Genomic DNA, 18,264 nt, shown 5'->3' on the forward strand with positions numbered 1-18,264 from the left:
TTGCCTGCACAGTGCTCAAGGTTGTAATGTTGCAGAATGAAAACCTGTGGCTTTGTGTAACACAAAAGCAGGCTTGTTCCACCCACTGGCATGTACACAATTTTTGGACAATTTGGTGCATTTTTTTTAGGCATTTTACCTAGGCACGCTTGAAGAACCCAGGAGGTACCCTGGTTGAAAAAAAGCTGCTCTAGAGTACCAGTTTCACCCTTTCCTCCTACGCTGCAGATTATCTCAGCATCCTCAATACAATGCAAGACTGTTGGTCCTGCATTGTACATGATGATGTCAGTGTGACCGCCAGACAAAGTGTTGGAGAAGCGGCTTCTGGGGACCAATTACTTGGAGAGGAGTCTGTGGAGGCAGCGATAAGTCAGTTACACTGATTTTTAATGGTGCCAAGCATTAGGCAGGGGAAGTTTCACTGCAAGGGTAGTTTTTAAATTTCCCCAGAGTTCAACTTTAAATACATTAAGAAGGTAAAACAAGAATGCCATCACTTAGTTTAATAATGTTGTTCCTATATACATGGTGTGTTCCTTCTGCCAATAGTCATATAATAACAATGAGGTTTCAGAAGAACACGGATGAAAATGGCTGCACTGTGTTTTTATATCTGACAAATACGGTTAAATCTTGTGATTAAATATTAGTCATGTATCACACGCATCAGCTGCCTTGCCAGTTATGTAAAACTAAAATGTTCAGGCTTTGTAGATAATTTTGATGTTTCCATGAAACCAGTATTCACACTAAATGCTTGGGGCTACCAAACAGAAGAGACAGCTTTGGATATTCAGGTTTTTATGGTTTGTATTGCTATCAAGATTTCCCTTAGACCCCTTTCACACTGGGGTGGTTTGCAGGCGGTATTGCGCTAAAAATACCGCCTGCAAACTGCCCCTAAACAGCCTCTGCTGTTTGTTCAGTGTGAAAGCCCGAGGGCTTTCACACTGAAGCGGTGCGCAGGCAGGACGGTGAAAAAAGTCCTGCAAACCGCTTTTTTGGAGCGGTGAAGGAGCGGTGTGTTCACCACTCCTTCACCGCTCCTGCCCATTGAAATCAATGGGACACCGCGCCTATACCGCGGCAATACCGCGGCTATAGCCGCGCTGTACGAGGGATTTTAACCTTTTTTCGGCCGCCAACGGGGGTTAAAACTGCACCGCTAGCGGCCGAATACCGCTGCAAGAACGACGGTACAGCAGCGCTAAAAATAGCGCTGTTGTACCGCCGACGCCCCCCACCGCCCCAGTGTGAAAGGGGCCTTACTTCTGTCCCAGTGACAACTGGGAGGGGAAGTAACTGAAATTTTCCCATACAGGGAGACTGGCATAGAGTTATTTTCACGAACACCCGTCACTCAGACAAAAGACATTCTAGCCCTTCCCAACTTAGAGCTTGTTTGGCTGTACTCCTTCTGTGGATGAGTGCAATTCGTTCTGCAGTCCTGTGACCCATTTTCCGTAGACAGCGGGCTAAAGCCCGCTTTCGGCTGACATCACAGAGCCGGTCCAGGCTCGGGAAGGACCGCGACCATATGGTCGGGATCCACCCACATGCCTGGACCACCACCTGGCTCCGCCTCTCAGCGAGCCTGAGACGGCCGCTCCTGCCCCCTTCACAGCCCAGAGCTCCAGTGAGCGCTGGAGGGGCAGAGCAGACAGAGGTGACTTAGGCCCCTTTCACACGGGACGGATCCGTGTTGATCCGCCCCGTGTTTATCCGCTGCTCAGCGGGGATCGCTCCGCTTTCGCCAGCTGAGCAGGCAGATGACAGGGCGGGACCCCGCACACTGTGCAGGGACCTCCCTGTCAGATCTCCGCTCTCCCCTATGGGGGATCGGAGGAACACGGACCGTCTGTCCGTGTTCCTCCGATCCGCTCTGCAGACGGATAGAAAAATAGGATTTTCTTCCGTACGCAGAATCGGACGAGAGCGGAGCCGGACAACATCGGGTGTTAGCGGATGTACATCCGCTGACACCCGCTATCCCATAGGGATGCATGTATGTCCGTATTTCATCCGAAAACGGATGGATGAAATACGGACATACGGTCCGCATGTGTGAAAGGGGCCTTACAGTGAGCTGTGAGAACTGAGTGATCAGTGGTGTTTGATTGCTTGGTTCTCAACCTTAGAGCTGGCGGGGAACATCAGACCGTTGCTTCATCCACCTAGGTAAGTATGATTCTCAAATAAAAACAATTCCCATACTTCTCTTTTAATTCAGAAAAAAAATCTCCTCTTTTATTTCACATTAGAGCTGCACAATTAATCGTCAAGAATCGTTATTGCGATCTTGACTAAAGTGTTTCACAATTCTTTCTATGCAAAGAATTCTCTCTGCTCTTCTGAAGCCACAGCCCTCAAAAGAAAGGAAGAAAAAAACTGGGCAGTCTGCCAAGAATCAAAACATTCTTTATCAGTTGAACTTAAGTATAAACATTGTAACAATTTGTCAATGGAATAGACTTCGTGTGTAAATGAGGAAAGTTTAACCACTTAAACACTAAACCTTTTTCTGACATTTGTTGGTTTCAAGTTAAAATGATAGTGGTTGCAATATTTTATGTCACACTGTATTTGCGCAGTGGTTTTTCAAATGGAAAAAAAAATACTTTAATGAATTTTAAAAAAAAAACTAACCAGTAAAGTTAACCCGTTTTTTTTTTTTTTTTTGTATAATGTGAAAGACTTTACGTTGCAAGAATCGTGATCTTTTTATTCTAAGCAAAAAATTTGTGATTCTCATTTTGGCCAGAATCGCGCAGCTCTAATTCACATATTGTTGAAGATGGGCAGACCTTTAAGTTCAGTGGTAGAATCATTTTAGAGCAGGCAAGCAATTTAAAGAGACCCTGTCATCACCTATACTTGCGATTAACCACAGACAGAAAACATGCATTAGAAGTACAGTACAGAAACCCTGCCTGCTGCAACATTGTGGATATCAGGTTGGCAGTCCTGCCCAAAAAATACTCATGGAGTGTTGGATAGAGACAGTCCACCACTGACCATCCTGATATTTGTGCCTACTGGAATCAAAATCCTACAGCTGTCAGGTTTTCTGCAAGTACCCCGAATACAGATTTCCTGTCTGTGTTTAGTTTGCAGCACGGCAGGTGGTGACAGGCTCTATATAAAGAAATGGAAAGCAGTTTGAAGTACTTTTGAACTTTGATTATCATGCTGTCTAGTATGAATAGACTAGTCTATATATATATATGAATAGACTATTGAATATACGGATAGTATACAGCAATTATTGAATCATTTTCCTAAGTCATTTTTACTATGACTTACTTTTTTGATATTCCATATTTTTTATTGTATCTAATATAGAGTTGTGTGAATCTGTAGGGTGCTCTGTACATCAGTCACACTGTTGAGATATCACAGGAATTGCTTTCAATACATTTAGTTGGCTGACCCAGCAAAGTCCATTTGGTACATAGATTGTACCTGTTTATAAATACTCTGTGCGGATTTTTCACCTTAAAATAAATCCCCCCCCCCCCCCCCCCAAACCTGCTCAGTTGAGGGGAGCTGTAAAAGCAATGTTCCTCGAAGTGACTCTATGAGGTTGATTTACTAATGGCAGATATACTGTGCACTGCAAACGCAGTTACTCCAGAGCTTAGTAAATGAGGTAAAGCTTCACTTTGCAAAGAATACCCAATCACGTGCAAGGGGAAAAATAAAAAAAAAGCACTTTTGTTTGAACATGATTGGATGATAGAAATCAGCAGAACTTCCCCTCATTTTAAAGCTTTCCCTCAGATCTAGAGCAACTGCACTGTATATGTTCCTTTAGTAATTCAGCCTCTATGTGCACATACTAGTTTAAAGCCTGTGTGGGAGGTTTGTTAAACCCCATAAAGCTTTCCACCTCACAGTATTTAGTTTAGTTTATTTTCTGGGCAAATAAAAAAAAAAATAAACTGTGCAGAACATCTCTGCAATGCAGATTGCCTGTGTTTTGTTTAATTTTAAATGCAGCAAGTACAGAAAAAACATTCAGAAATGCACTCCACTCCTAACTTCCTGTTTGACCTGACAACACAGGGCTCTGCACTCTAATCCAAAACCACATTGTCAGTCCTGGTTTCCTTTTTCCTTGATCTTTCCTTTTTCCTTTCTCTTCAGCAGCTTTTCCCTTTTTTTCTTTTTCCATTATATTTCCCTTTTTTTTTTTTTTTCTTTCTTTCCCTGGTCCTCTCTCCTTTTAGTCTCTTCTTTCCTTTATCCTCTCCTCTTCTTCTTTTTTTTCTTTTCTTTTCTTTTTTTTTTGTTCCCCTTTTTTCCTTTTTTTTTTTTTTATTTTATTTTTTTTTTTATCCCTTTTTCTTTTCTATTCCTTTCCCATTTTCCTTTCCTATTCTCTATACCTTTTTTTTTCTCCTCTATCCTTTTAGTCACTCCTTTCCTTTATCCTTTCCTCTCCTTCCTCCCTTTTTTTTTTGTCCCCCTCTTTCCCCTTCCCCCCTCCCCTTTTTCTTTTTCCTTTTCTTTCTTTCTCTTTTTCTTTCTTTTTCCTTTACTTTCTCCTTTTCTTTATCCACTCCTTTTTTCCTCCTTTTTTTTTTTTCTTAGACAAAGCATGGGAGAAATGTGCATATGTTGGCGAGTTGTTCTTCTCCCCCAACATACTACCATGTGGTGTGATGATCAGTGCTGAGACTGCTAGTCACTATTGGTCTGTGTGTGATCTCATTAATACATTTGATGTGATATTTTGCATGAACTGATGCCACTTGTGTAATGTGTGTCTATCTATCTATCTATCTATCTATCTATCTATCTATCTATCTATCTATCTATCTATCTATCTATCTATCTATCTATCTATCTATCTATCTATCTATCTATCTATCTATCTATCTATCTATCTATCTATCATATTCTATTATATTCAGGGTATTAGAATAGCCAACTTTTTCTTGGGTAAGGAGTCTTCACACTTGCACAGAACAGACTTGCCAGCTGGAAATGTGTTGAGTGAAGTTTAGACAAAGTGTTTATTTGTCTTTTTATTTTCAGGAAAAAAGCCAAAGGCAAGGCTCCTCTTCCTCCTGGGGACACGCGGTACTCTGACAGTCTGCCATCGTTTGATTCTGCAGAGACCTTCCAGTTTAACATGGATCAGAAGGAGAATATCGACAGAGACATCGAGCTCAATGTAGTTCTTCCAGGTGACAGGGTCACATCCACCACCGTGAATGGCAGGTAAGTAGCTGGGTGATTTGTTGTGTCCGGTTTGATTTGTAATCGGCAGAGCAGAAAGGTGGGGCCAATTATTACAGCAGAGTAGCTTATTATCAAACGCTCCCATTCATGATTAAAGGCATTTAACATTTTAAAGCAAACCTCTCACAAGGCTGCCAGTGTTACCATCTCTTCCTGTTGCCTGGTTTCTGTGGCTTTGAATACTTTTCTCTGTTCTGCGTATTTTCTTTTTACCGTGCAGTGGGGCTGTTTGCTTTGGTCTAGGGGTTCAGAAAGCTAAGATATACTCGCCTAATCCTTTCAGAGCAAGACCAGTACACCCCTAACCCCCACCCCCCCACAGTCATGTTTGGTGGGCTGTTCTTGGACCTGCTCTGGATGTGAAGAAGTCAGGGACAGTCCACTGCTGGACGTGGGGGAGCGCCGTTTTCCAGAGGATCAATGGTTCTGGTGAGTATAGGCGCTGTGCTCACACCTAGACAAAACAAGAAGATAACCCATGCAGTGCATGCACAGCCAAAACCATGGATAGTGAACGCAAGTGAAAAACTGCTGAATCATAAAACTTTATTAATCGGTTCTCATATAAACTGTACTTCCTTCTTCCTTTTTTTTTTTTTTTTTTTTTCCTTTTACCAGCAAACCCATGATGGACCTGCTTGTATTCCTTTGTGGACAGTATCATTTGAACCCATCCACCTACACAATAGAACTGCTCTCAGCAGACAAAAACGTGCTCAAGTTTAAACCAAACACACCTGTTGGAATGCTGGAGGTAGAAAAAGTTATCCTGAAATCTAAAAATGTGGAGGACAAACAAAAAAAGCCTGGGCCAACAATGCCAGAGGTGAGTTTCCTGTCTTAAAATATTTTCTTGGGAGTTTATCTATTGTTACTTCATCTCATGATAGCAATGGGAGTCTCACATTTCTATCATGTGTCTTAGTTGTTTGTGTGCATTATTAAAGCTCAGACTTCACATAGAAGAAAATTGAAGCTTGTGTGACTGCCTGCTTCGGTTCGGTGTGGTCCCATAGGTTGGCAGCCAGGAGAAAGGCCAAACTGGTTTTCATTGTTCTGATAGAAATACTCTGACTTTAAAATTAGATGCCCCTTTTCACCCCAAAAATTCAAAATTTGAGATTATGTAATGTGTGCAAAACGTAAAACGTAACTGGAGCCAGATTATAGATGTTAAAATATCTACATATTCTTAAAGTAGTTCTAATGGCTGAACGTTTTTTACCTTTAATGCATTCACAGCATTGGGAGGAAAAAAAAAAAAACACTCCAGTGCATTCACAATCCCACTCCATCCTCCCCATCCCAAGTTCCCTCTGGTACCCAAACACTTATCTGCTGTTCTTGTCACCGCCTCTGGATCCTGCCTGAACTTGCTGGTTGCAGAGAGGAGGTAATGATAGGGGATTGATTGGATCCTGCAGCTGTTTGTCAAGAACCCAGTTGAAGGGAGCAGGGGTGTGGCTTGCTGGGCACAGTGTGCTTCAATGGATGTACACAGCCCTGGCCAGGAGCAAGCAGACCCAGGTGTTTTCTTTAGCAGCGGCTAGCTAAAGGATATGAGAAAGGGACAGTGACTATATTTTATTACAGGTACTTGTATAGCGCCATAAATTTATGCAGCGCTTTACATATACTATATATTGTACATTCACGTTAGTCCCTGCCCTCAAGGAGCTTACATTCTCCAATCAAGGTCCCTAACTCATATTCATTCATATACTAGGGCCAATTTAGACAGTATCCAATTCACTTACCAGCATGTTTTGGGAGTGTGGGAGTAAATCCACACGGGCACAGGGAGAACATGCTCCAGGCAGGTAGTGTCATGGTTGGGATTCGAACTGACGAACTCTAGTGCTGCTATGTGGAAGTGCTAACTGCTTAGCCACTGTGCTGCCTGTACACAATATGTAAGTATGGACTCCCTTGAATGAAATGTAAAAAACAAAAACAAACTTTGAGTTTAGTATCACTTTAATGTGTTAATCCAGCAGGTCCTTGCAGTAGAAGAGAGCATATAATGTCCTTTATGGGTTTCTCCTACCTCTCCTCCATTCCTGCATTCTCGGAAAGCCTCTTCGGCATGCAACACTTTCAGGAGTATGTTGGTTGCCTAACTAACATCATGGGTGATGTTAGTTAGCATCATCATCAGTCTTTTATAGCATCAAGGTCCCACCACATATTCCCCAATAAAGTTTTACCCCCTGATCGCCCCCCAGTTAAACCTTTCACTTCTTGTCAGTGTCATCAGTACAGTGTACAGATCTCTTTTCTTTTTTTTTTCTGTATTAGTGTCACGGGTGATTCCAGTCAGCGTCAGAATCAGTTGGTGTCAATCCCAGACAGTGTCAGATTTTAACCCTCGTATTGCCAGTAACACTAACATACACTATACACCTCCATTACTAGTATAGTGTCTGAACGGATCAATATCTTTGATCTGATCAGAACTATACTAGCATCCTCAATAGTATGGTGTTCCCAAAAAACGCGGCATTGGCAGGGTCAGCTCTGACACCTGCCAGCACCTGCATTTAGCCCCTCTGCCCACCTCCCAAACAAGTGAAGGATCAGTAGATCACTGTCACTTCCAATACACAGTACACAAAACCGCAGCGTTAGCAGAGTCAGGCCTGATTTTTGTTAGCATTTACATTTTTTTTTTTTAGCAGTTAAAACAGTCCTCGACAAACAGGTGATTTTTTTTTTTTTTTTTTTTTTTTACCTGTGAGTCACATTGGGTACCTATAAAATTTATTTGCCAAAATGTCAAAGGAAAGGTACTCTAGTGAAGAGGCCTACAGGATACTGAGCATGACCAATGAGAGCGATGGGGAGTCCTCACTGTCAGATTCAGACTCAGTATTCGAACCTGTAGAGAGCGGTGGCACCCTGACAGATAACTCTGATGGAGTAGTGGTCCCTGCTAAGGTCAGGCGTACCTGACCCCGTTCTTCTGTTGCATGATACAATCGCATGATATTCGCATGGAGCAGAGAGCCCGTACTAGTGCCGCTCAACTTTCTGGTGAACTGGCAAGCACCAGCGGCCTAGTACGTCCTGGTCGTAGACAAACCAGCACTGCAGTAACACTTGGTGATGTGACGAGTCCCCCCCCATTCGCTGGGCAACCCGGAATTCAGGTGGAAACAGCAGATTTAATGCCCCTTGGTTTTTATGAGCTGTTTTTCACTGAAGATCTGTACGGATCTATTGCGGACCAAATCAATTTATATGCTAATCAATTTGTCGCCAAATTTGACCCTTGCCAGACAATTTGCATGGCAACCTATCATGGTTGCCGAATTTAAGACCTTTTTGGGCCTATCCCTCATCATGGGCATTACTAAAAAGAGTGAGTTGTGTTCATACTGGTCCACTGACCCAATTCACCATATGCCCGTGTTTTCTGCTGCCATGGCCAGGGCTAGATACAAGCAAATATTGCGGTTTATACAATTCAACAATGAACTCTGTCGCCCTCGGGGTGATCCTGAATATGATCGGCTCCACAAAATTCAGCCCCTCGTAAACCACTTCAACCAAAAATTTGCAGCCTTGTATATCCCCGAACAAGATGTCTGCGTTGATAAGTCCCTTATTGCATTTTCTGGTCGCCTTGTTTTCAAACCATTTCTCCCCAGCAAGCGTGCCAAATGCCAGATATGGGGTCAAAATGTATAAGCTCTGTGACAGGGCAACAGGCTATACATGTAGTTTCCTGGTTTACGAGGGAAAAGATAGCAGCATGGAGCCCCCCAACTGCCCAAACTACTTGGGGAGCAGCGGCAGGATTGTTTGGGACTTGGTATCACCCTTATTCAGAAAGGGGTACCATTTATACGTGGACAATTTTTATACAAGCTTGCCAGTTTTTAGACACCTCTTTCAATTAGGAATTGGCGCACGTGGCACCATGCAATCTAATTCCCGGGGCTTCCCCCAACGACTTGTAAATGCCCTACTTAGGGGGAGAGAGCCTGCTTGAGGTCCAATTAATTGGTTGCAGTGAGGTGGTAGGACAAATGGAATGTTTTCGTTCTGTCTTCCATTCATGCAGATACGGCAGTCCAAATTTCAACAGTGACTGGTCTTGTTGAGAAGCCCCTCTGTGTCCACGACTACAACCCTAAAATGAGAGGGGTGGACTTCAACGACCAGATGATGGGGCCTGACTTAGCTGCCTGTAAGGCCAGACGCTGGTGCAAAAAAGTGTCTGTATACTTATTCCAGTTGTCTCTGGTCAATGCTTATGTACTATACAAAGCGTCAGGAAGAAGTGGCTCTTTCTTAAAATTCCAGTAAGAGATCATCACAGCCCTTTTGTATCCAGAAGGTGCTGTGGCACAACTTCTCAATCCAGATGCAGCTAGCTGGCTGCATGAGACGCATTTTCCGGATGTCAAGGCATCATCTTGGTATCTTTTTTTTTTTTTTTTTTTTTTTTTTCAGTAGGCGGTCAGCTTTCATGTAAAAGCAATCCTGGTGGCTAATTAGCCGCTAAACTGCTTTTACAAGTCTTCCATGGTTTTCTCGGGCTCTCCTGTCCCACCGGGGAACTCGAGAATGCAGCCGGTGGTTCTGCCAGCTGACCATAGAGCTGGTCGGAGACCAGAATGGCTCCAATCATCTCTATGGTCTAAGGAACTGAAAGCTATGAGCATTTCATCACTTCAGTTTCACCGGATTTCAACAGCGCCATTTTTAAATTGGGAAAGCATCTTATCATACTGATCTTGGTGAGGTCAGATGCTTTAAGGGCAGAGGAGAAATCTAGAGTCTAATTGACCCCACATTTTTCAAAAATAGAGTATCTGTCACTACCTTTTGCTATCATAGGGGATATTTACATTCCCTGTGATTTTAATTAAAAAAAAAAAATTAAAGGGACAGTGTAAAAATAAAAGGAAAAAAGCAAAATGAATCATGATAAAAAAAAATTAAAACATCCCTGCCCTCCCGTGCTCGCGTGCAAAGGCGAACGCTAGCATCAGTCTCGTATGTAAACAGCAATTGCACCATGGATGTGTGGTATCGCCGCAAAAGTCAGATTGAGGGCAGTAATTCTAGCAGTAGACCTTCTCTGAAAATCTAAAGTAGTGGTAACCTGTAAAGGCTTTTAAAAACGTATGTAGTTTGTCGCCACTGCATGGGCATGCACAATTTTAAAGCATGTCGTGTTTGGTATCTATGTACTCGGCATAAGATCATCTTTTATATTTTACCAAACATTTAGGCAAATATAGTGTTTTTTTGTGCATTAAAATTCAAAAAAGTGTTGTTTTTTTTTTCCCCTAAAAATTTAATTTGGAAAATCACTGCACAAATACTGTGTAAAAAAAAAAAAAAATCAACACCCATCATTTTATTCTGTATGGCCTCTGCGTTGAAAAAATACATACTGTTTGGGCATTTAAAGTAATTTTATAGAAAAAAGAAAATTTAATGTAAACAAAAAGTGGCAGAAAAGGCTTGGTCTTCAAGTGGTTAGTTGAGTGGTTGATGTGTGGCATAAGCTTCTAATGTTGGGCATAAAATGCCAGGACAGTTCAAACACCTCCCCAAATGACCCCCTTTTGGAAAGTACTACTTTATATTCCCATCGCACACGTTCCTGGACAAGCTCTCAAAGTTTGGGTTCTGCAGCAACAACCAGCTGGATCTCCCATGCCTGACAAAGGGGTCCTGCGTGGCCCGTAGGATTTCTTTTTTTGCATTTGTTTTTGAAAGGGGTCCTGCGTAACTCCGAAATGTTGCACTCTCCTTGTGCTGTGATCATGCAATAAATAATCTGTTTGGACGTTACATTGTGTCAATCCATGGTGTGCTGGCAAATATCTACTTTTTGGAAAGTAGACACCCCAAGCTATTTGCTGAGAGGCATGTTGAGTCCATGGAATGGTTGTTTCTCCACAAGTTTTGGGAAGATGACCAAAATTTTTATTTTATATAGTGGTCAAACATGCCATGGGTATATGTGAAATTACACCCCAAAATACATTCTGTTGCTTCTCCTGAGTATGGGGATACCACATGTGTGGAACTTTTTGTGAGTCTAGCTGGGTACAGGACCGCGAAAACCAATCACCGCCTTCAGGTTTTCTAAGGGCGTAAATTGTTCATTTCACTTCCTCACTACCTATCAGTTTCGGAGGCCATGAAATGCCAAGATAGCACAACCCCCCCCCCAAATGACCTATTTTCGGAAAGTAGACACCCCAAGCTATTTGTTGAGAGGCATGTTGAGTATTTTGCAGATCTCGCTTTTTGTCAAAGTTTTGTAAATTGAAAAAAGAAAAAAAAAAAAAATTTTTCCTTTCTTCATTTTCTAAAACAAATGCGTGCTGCAAAATACTCGCCTTACTCAGGAGAAGCAGAAGAATGTATTTTGGGGTGTCCTTTTACATATACCCATGGAATGTTTGAGCAATATATAGTTTAAGTGACAACTTTGTGTAATAAAATAAATAGTATATAGAGAAAAAAAAACACGCTAGAAAAATATATCCTTGAATCCAACAATAAAAAAGCAGCAGCATGCAGTGCGACAACACAAAAGTCCAATATAATAAAACGAACGCTGCGCTAGAAAAGAAGTGTCCAAAAGGCTTTATCTATGAGCATCCAACAGAAGCATTTAGGATCTTGCAAACACCATGATGTGCACACATAGACAAGATGAAGTGCCCGACCACCGTAGCTGTAGATTGAGCTTACCAAACAGCAAGCAATAAAAGCAGATGGATGGTAACCCAGCCGGGGCCTTTTAGATGGTCATTGTATAGTTGATAATCCCGTTCACTCCACGCTCAGATCTCCATATATAAACCAAAAAGTGAAAAGAGGACTGGCCATAGTGTAATGTATCTGGACATCAAATAGGAGCACTTAAATTACAGCAAACACCATGATGTGCACACAGAAACAAGGTGAGAAGCCCGACCACCGTAGCTGTAGATTGAGCTTACCAAATAGCAAGCAATAAAGGCAGATGGCTTGCAACCCAGCCGGGGCCTTTGCAGATGATGATTAAATGGTTGGTATTCTCACTCGCTCCAGATATGATATCCGTTCCCTCAGTCTGCCACACACCGCCCGATCATCACCGACATCTCCTCTATCCGGGGTATAGATCACACACAGTGGACACCTTCTACAGGGAATACAGGAAATACTCTGAGAGTCACTGAGAGCATATCTGGAGCGAGTGAGAATACCAACCATTTAATCATCATCTGCAAAGGCCCTGGCTGGGTTGCAAGCCATCTATCTGCCTTTATTGCTTGCAATTTGGTAAGCTCAATCTACAGCTACGGTGGTCGGGCTTCTCACCTTGTTTCTGTGTACACATCATGGTGTTTGCTGTAATTTAAGTGCTCCTATTTGATGTCCAGATATATTACACTATGGCCAGTTCTCTTTTCTTTTTTGGTTTATATACGGAGATCTGAGCCTGGAGTGAACAGGATTATCAACTATATACAATCACCATCTAAAAGGCCCCGGCTGGGTTGCAAGCCATCTGCTTTTATTGCTTGCTGTTTGGTAAGCTCAATCTACAGCTACGGTGGTCGGGCACTTCATCTTGTCTATGTGTGCACATCATGGTGTTTGCAAGATCCTAAATGCTTCTGTTGGATGCTCATAGATAAAGCCTTTTGGACACTTATTTTTTAGTGGAGCATTCGTTTTATTATAATAAAATAAATTGTAATTTTCACGAAACTTGTAGCAAAACAATAAATATTCCATGGACTCAACATGCCTCTCAGCAAATAGTTTGGGGTGTCTACTTTCCAAAAAGGGATCATTTGGGTGGATTTTGGTTCTATCTTGACATTTCAAGGCCTCCCAAAGTGTGATTGTTGATTTCACTTTCTCACTAGCAATTAAAGCTCTTTGAAATCCTGGAGGCGGTGATTGGTTTTCGGGGTCCTATACGCTGCTAGGCTCCAAAAAGGTCTTGCACGTGTGGCATCCCCGAACGAATGTTGTGGTTTATTTTTTTTTTTGTAATTTTTTTTAATCACTTGTGACAAAAAAATTAAATATTCAATGGGCTCAACATGCCTCTCAGCAAATTCCTTGAGGTGTCTACTTTCCAAAAAGGGGTAATTTGGCAGGGTTTTGTACTGCCCTGCCATTTTAGCACCTCGAGAACTGAGATAAGCAGTTGGTAAGTAAAAGCTGCGTAAATTCCAATAAATATACCATCGTTTGTAGACGCTCTAACTTTTGTGCAATCAATATATATACGCTTATTTTTTTTTTTTACTAAAGACGTGGCTGAGTACATTTTGGTCTAAATGTATGACAAAAAATGTAGTTTTTTTGGATATTTTTTTATAACAAAAAGTAGAAAATATCTTTTTTTTTTTCAAAATTTTCGTTCTTTTTTTGTTTATATCGCAAAAAAATAAAAATCCCAGTGGTGATCAAATACCACCAAAAGAAATCTCTATTTGTGGGGAAAAAAAAGAACGTAAATTTTGTTTGGGTACAGCATGCATGACCGTGCAATTGCCAGTTAAAGCAGTGCAGTGCCAAATTGCAAATAATCCTTTTTCCATTCAGGTGGTAAAACCTTCCGGAGCTGAAGTGGTTAAAGTGTAAATGCCCTTCCATGTCAGAAGTAGAATGTAGCTTCCCTAGATATTGATGGGAGCAGAATGCCTCATAACTTGGTATTAGTGGGAGCAGGATGCCCCTCACCTTGCCAGTGGCAGGAGGTTCCCCCTTAAATTGGTGTTAGTGGAAGCAAAATGTCCTGTACTTTGGTATCAATGGGAATAGGATGTGTCTTACCTTGGTGTCAATGGGAATAGGATGTGTCTTACCTTGGTGTCAATGGGAATAGGATGTGTCTTACCTTGGTGTCCGTGGTAGTAAGATGCATCTTACATTTAGTATAATTTGAAGGAGACTGTCCCCTACTTTGGGGTCAGTGGGAGTGGGACACCCTTTACCTTGTTGTCAGTGAAAATAGGATGCACTAATTTCATTGGTATTGGTGGTAGTAAGATGCCCTGTACTTTGGTATAGGTGAGAACAGGATGCCCTTAACCTTTGTGTCATTGGGCGTAGGATGCCCCTTACCTTGGTCTTTAGTGTTTGTTTACCTAAGTAAAGAAGCTTCTAACCCTACATTGCTGCCTCTGCCAAATCACAGGGAGTATAGAGGCACTGCCAGACCGGAGAGAAATTTGTTTGACGGTACCTACACTATGTCAGACAAGCATGTGGTTGATTTCGAAGTGTTGGCAGGGTTTGAGCCTGGAAATCCCCCCCACTACCTATGAATTATTGCAGTTGTGTTTTCAAAGATTGCTTTACCAAAGGCACTTAAATATTATTTTTCTATTACAGCAAACTGTTCGAGTTGTCATCAACTATAAGAGAACACAGAAGACGGTGATGAGAGTTAGTCCATTTGTTCCATTGCAAGATCACATTCCCTCCATTTGTAGTAAATGTGAATTTGATCCCGAGACTACAGTACTCCTACATGATTACCAGTCACAGAAACCCCTTGACATCACAAAGTCTCTCAATGACCTTGGTTTGAGGGAACTCTATGCTTTGGATCAGAATAAAGGTAAATCGGGGCTCTAGTTAACATAAACCAGTCTAAAAATAACTTATTAATGTCTAAACAATGATGTCCTTGTGATCTAATCAGTGCTCAAGGGATGACCATGCAGCAGGTCAATGGATGAAGACCCTCCATGGGAGGCAAGCTTGGCTGAGTATTCAGCAGACATTGCATTTTATTGTAGAGTCCTCTGCCCATTTCTAGCATCTCCAGACCTATTTCTACCATACATAAAGTGTTACTGTGGGGCATGTGCAGGAACTAGTGTTCATACTAAAAAAAGATAGGAACCCTGTTCATGATTCTTGTGGGACTTATTTTTTGACCAACTGGATAAAACCAGTTATATAAATTGTTTTCTTTATTTTTGGGAAACAAAACACTAGTTCCTCATGTTTTTGTGAGTGAAGCCTCATGTCTTCTACAATTATGTATTTTTTTTGCATGCTCATGTTATCTTCCATATCATCTTTTTAAAGAGACCCTGTTACCGAGTTAGAAAAATTCTGGTAGATGCATAGAAAAATCAAGTATTTCAAAAGCTTACTTCTACCATTTTTCTGTTTTTATAAACAATTTTCATTAGACATGCAATGTGCTTCTAAAGGTGCTACAGTGTTGACATTGTAGAAATTCCTTCTCCCCTTCCTTCACCAGCTTACATAACTTATGTAGTGGCAGAAGGAGTGAAGAGGAATTCTATAGAGCAGGGTTTCTCAACTAGGATTCTCCAGAGATTGCAAAGCGTTCCTTGAGCAATTCATGCCTCTGATAAGTTTCAAGCGGGACCCCTGATCTTTTTAGCTCTCTGTAAGAGTGTAATTTTTCCCAATAACCAAAAGTGTAGGGAGCATTCTTCCCACTGACCACCACATAAGTTGTAGATATAGTCCTGTTTAGCAAGGGTTCCCTGAGACCAGAAAATTATTTCAAGGGTTCATCCGTGTTGAAAAGGTTAAGAAAGGCTGCTATAGAATGTAAATTTGAGTGACAACCTTAAGTCTGATAGAGCTGCTAACATCACATCCAAGATAGTGGTGTCCAGCAGAGGTCCTGGGGAGAATCTACAGAAAGGTGTTTTTTCAAATAAAATAACATGTATGTAACCTTACGGGAACATTGTTGTTGAAACTTAATGATCTGGTGACGGGGTCTCTTCAACTTGTGTGTGTATATGTATACATATATATTCTATAAAATTTGGATAACTTTGTTGCATACCATCAAAGTTGGCACTATTTTTTTTTTTTTTTTTCACAGGGTTGAATAAATCATAGATTCTTGCATTTTTATTAACAAAATTTATTTCTGCTTTTTTTTTTTTTTTTTTTTTTTGTTTAGCTACATCTCCTACAGAATTCAAACTGCCACCTTTACAAGGCAAGTATTTTTAGTGTAAAAAGTCGTCTTTTCATTTTCAGCTTACTTCTTTTGTGACCTTTCAGAAGAACATAATAAATAGAACGTTAATGGGCACAGATTCTTATATACTTGGCAACATAACAGCCCTTTGGTCAACCTGAGAAAGCTTAGATTTTCTCTGAAACAAGAACTTCTATAGTTCGTAGTGCCAGATTGTTCAGATCCCTAAATATATCCTCATTTTCTCTGCTTTAGGTCTTAAGCTGGGATGGCTGCTGTCATGGAAATTAGCTTTTTTCCTAGGCCAGACACCCATAATAATTTGTTATATGTACCTATCCATTGTTAAACCAAACCTGTGCTATAGTAAACCAAGTAAAAATCTGCGCTAACAGAGTACTAGGTGTGCAGCCTACCCTACTAGGTCCCCAACAGGGGACTAGAATAATAGAAAAAAGGGGGTATAGTGACACTACCTATATGCTGAACAGCGATAGACCCAGATCGCTCTTTAGGTGGTGTGTGCTTCAAATGTGAATGTTATATGTGAATATACCATAGGCAATAACATGGCATAAGATACATTGCTATGTTAACTAATAATATGTGCTAACTCCCTTAGGGGGTAAAGTATAATTCTGTCAAATGTGAATAAACACAATGAACCTGAAAACGTGGCGCTACAATATCATGAGTGTGAATATAATAGTGCAGTAAAACCGCAAATAACCAGTCCCAAAATATAAATATATATATATAAGTAACCAGTCCAAAGAAATATGTCCAAAAAAATGTTTTCAAAAGTGCTAAAAGCAAAGAATATATTCCAAAATGCTCGGTGATTGTAATTGATTGTCCTTGAGGAGCTGGATATCGGATGGAAAGGCTGGAGAGGAGCTTGACTGGATGACCTGACTCTGGAAGTATCATCTGTACACCAAGCCTGTCCTTTATGCGAGATACCACTGTAGGGGTTATTGGAGCTGGTGAGTGGGGACTAAAGAGGGGGAGCACGAAATGTCACCTGGATATTTTCTTGTACTTACAATCACCGAGCACTTTGGAATCTTTAAAGTCTTTGTTTTGGTTTGGAATTTACATATTCTTTGCTTTTAGCACTTGTGAAAACATTTTTTTGGACACATTTTTTGGACTGGTTACTTATCTTCATTCATTTATTTATATATATATATATTATATATAATTTTTTGGGGGGACTGGTTACTTGCGGTTTCACTGCACTATTATATTCACATTCATGATATTGTAGCACCACATTTTCAGGTTCATTGTGTTTAATCATATTTGACAGAATTATACTTTACTCCCTAAGGGAGTTGGCACATATTATTAGTTAACATAGCAATGTATCTTATGCCATGATGTTGCATATGGTACATTCACATATAACATTCACATTTGAAGCACACACCACCTAAAGAGCGATCTGGGTCTATCGCTGTTCAGCATATAGGTAGCGCCACTATACCCCCCTCGTGTGTACGCGGCATAAGAAACATGGGGGGTCCTATAAGCATTTTTCTTCCAAGGAAGGCTAGCAGTTTTTGTTGCTAATTTGCACCTAAATGAGAGACCTGCAGCATGTTCAATGAAATACAGCAGGCCCCAGTTGCAGGTCATACCAGAGATTTCTGTCATACTGTATGGTTAGCCATCTTCAAACAATTTGATTAAAATCAGACCCGTGATTTGTTCTTGAACATTTGAAAAACACTGTGGATTAATGACACCAAAAATATTGTCCTTTAAAGCTACCAATGTCACTGTTAGAGATTGCTTTGTATTATGTATGTCTTGTCCTAAGCATATAAGCGATATCATTTACAGAGTCTTGTCAGAATGTGGAGATGAAGCAGAATGATGACAAACGGTTCTTTAATTTTTTCCGGAGAAGCACTAAAAAAAAGCGGGATCAGGTAAGATGATTACCTCTGATTACTGTTCCTGTATTCTACATGGGATCTGTTTTTAGATGGAATAGTTATGAATAGTCACAGAATGTTCTGGTCATCGCTAGACTACGCATGGTCCAC

The 18,264-nt window shown here is 41.0% G+C and overlaps 1 protein-coding gene across 4 annotated transcripts in view; it reads left to right on the forward strand.

The window, feature by feature from the left end:
• COBLL1 (cordon-bleu WH2 repeat protein like 1) overlaps window positions 1–18,264 on the forward strand; it is a 197,741-nt gene that overhangs the window by 135,081 nt on the left and 44,396 nt on the right. For all 4 annotated transcript variants that reach the window (XM_073634023.1, XM_073634026.1, XM_073634024.1 and 1 more), the window contains 5 exons: window positions 5,044–5,229; window positions 5,869–6,076; window positions 14,623–14,851; window positions 16,190–16,228; window positions 18,059–18,147. In XM_073634023.1, the coding sequence (XP_073490124.1) occupies window positions 5,044–5,229; window positions 5,869–6,076; window positions 14,623–14,851; window positions 16,190–16,228; window positions 18,059–18,147 (751 nt within the window). The remainder of the gene's footprint in view (window positions 1–5,043; window positions 5,230–5,868; window positions 6,077–14,622; window positions 14,852–16,189; window positions 16,229–18,058; window positions 18,148–18,264) is intronic.

The sequence above is a fragment of the Aquarana catesbeiana genome, linkage group LG06 (genome assembly GCF_042186555.1).
Source record: "Aquarana catesbeiana isolate 2022-GZ linkage group LG06, ASM4218655v1, whole genome shotgun sequence".
Classification (NCBI taxonomy): Eukaryota; Metazoa; Chordata; class Amphibia; order Anura; family Ranidae; genus Aquarana; species Aquarana catesbeiana.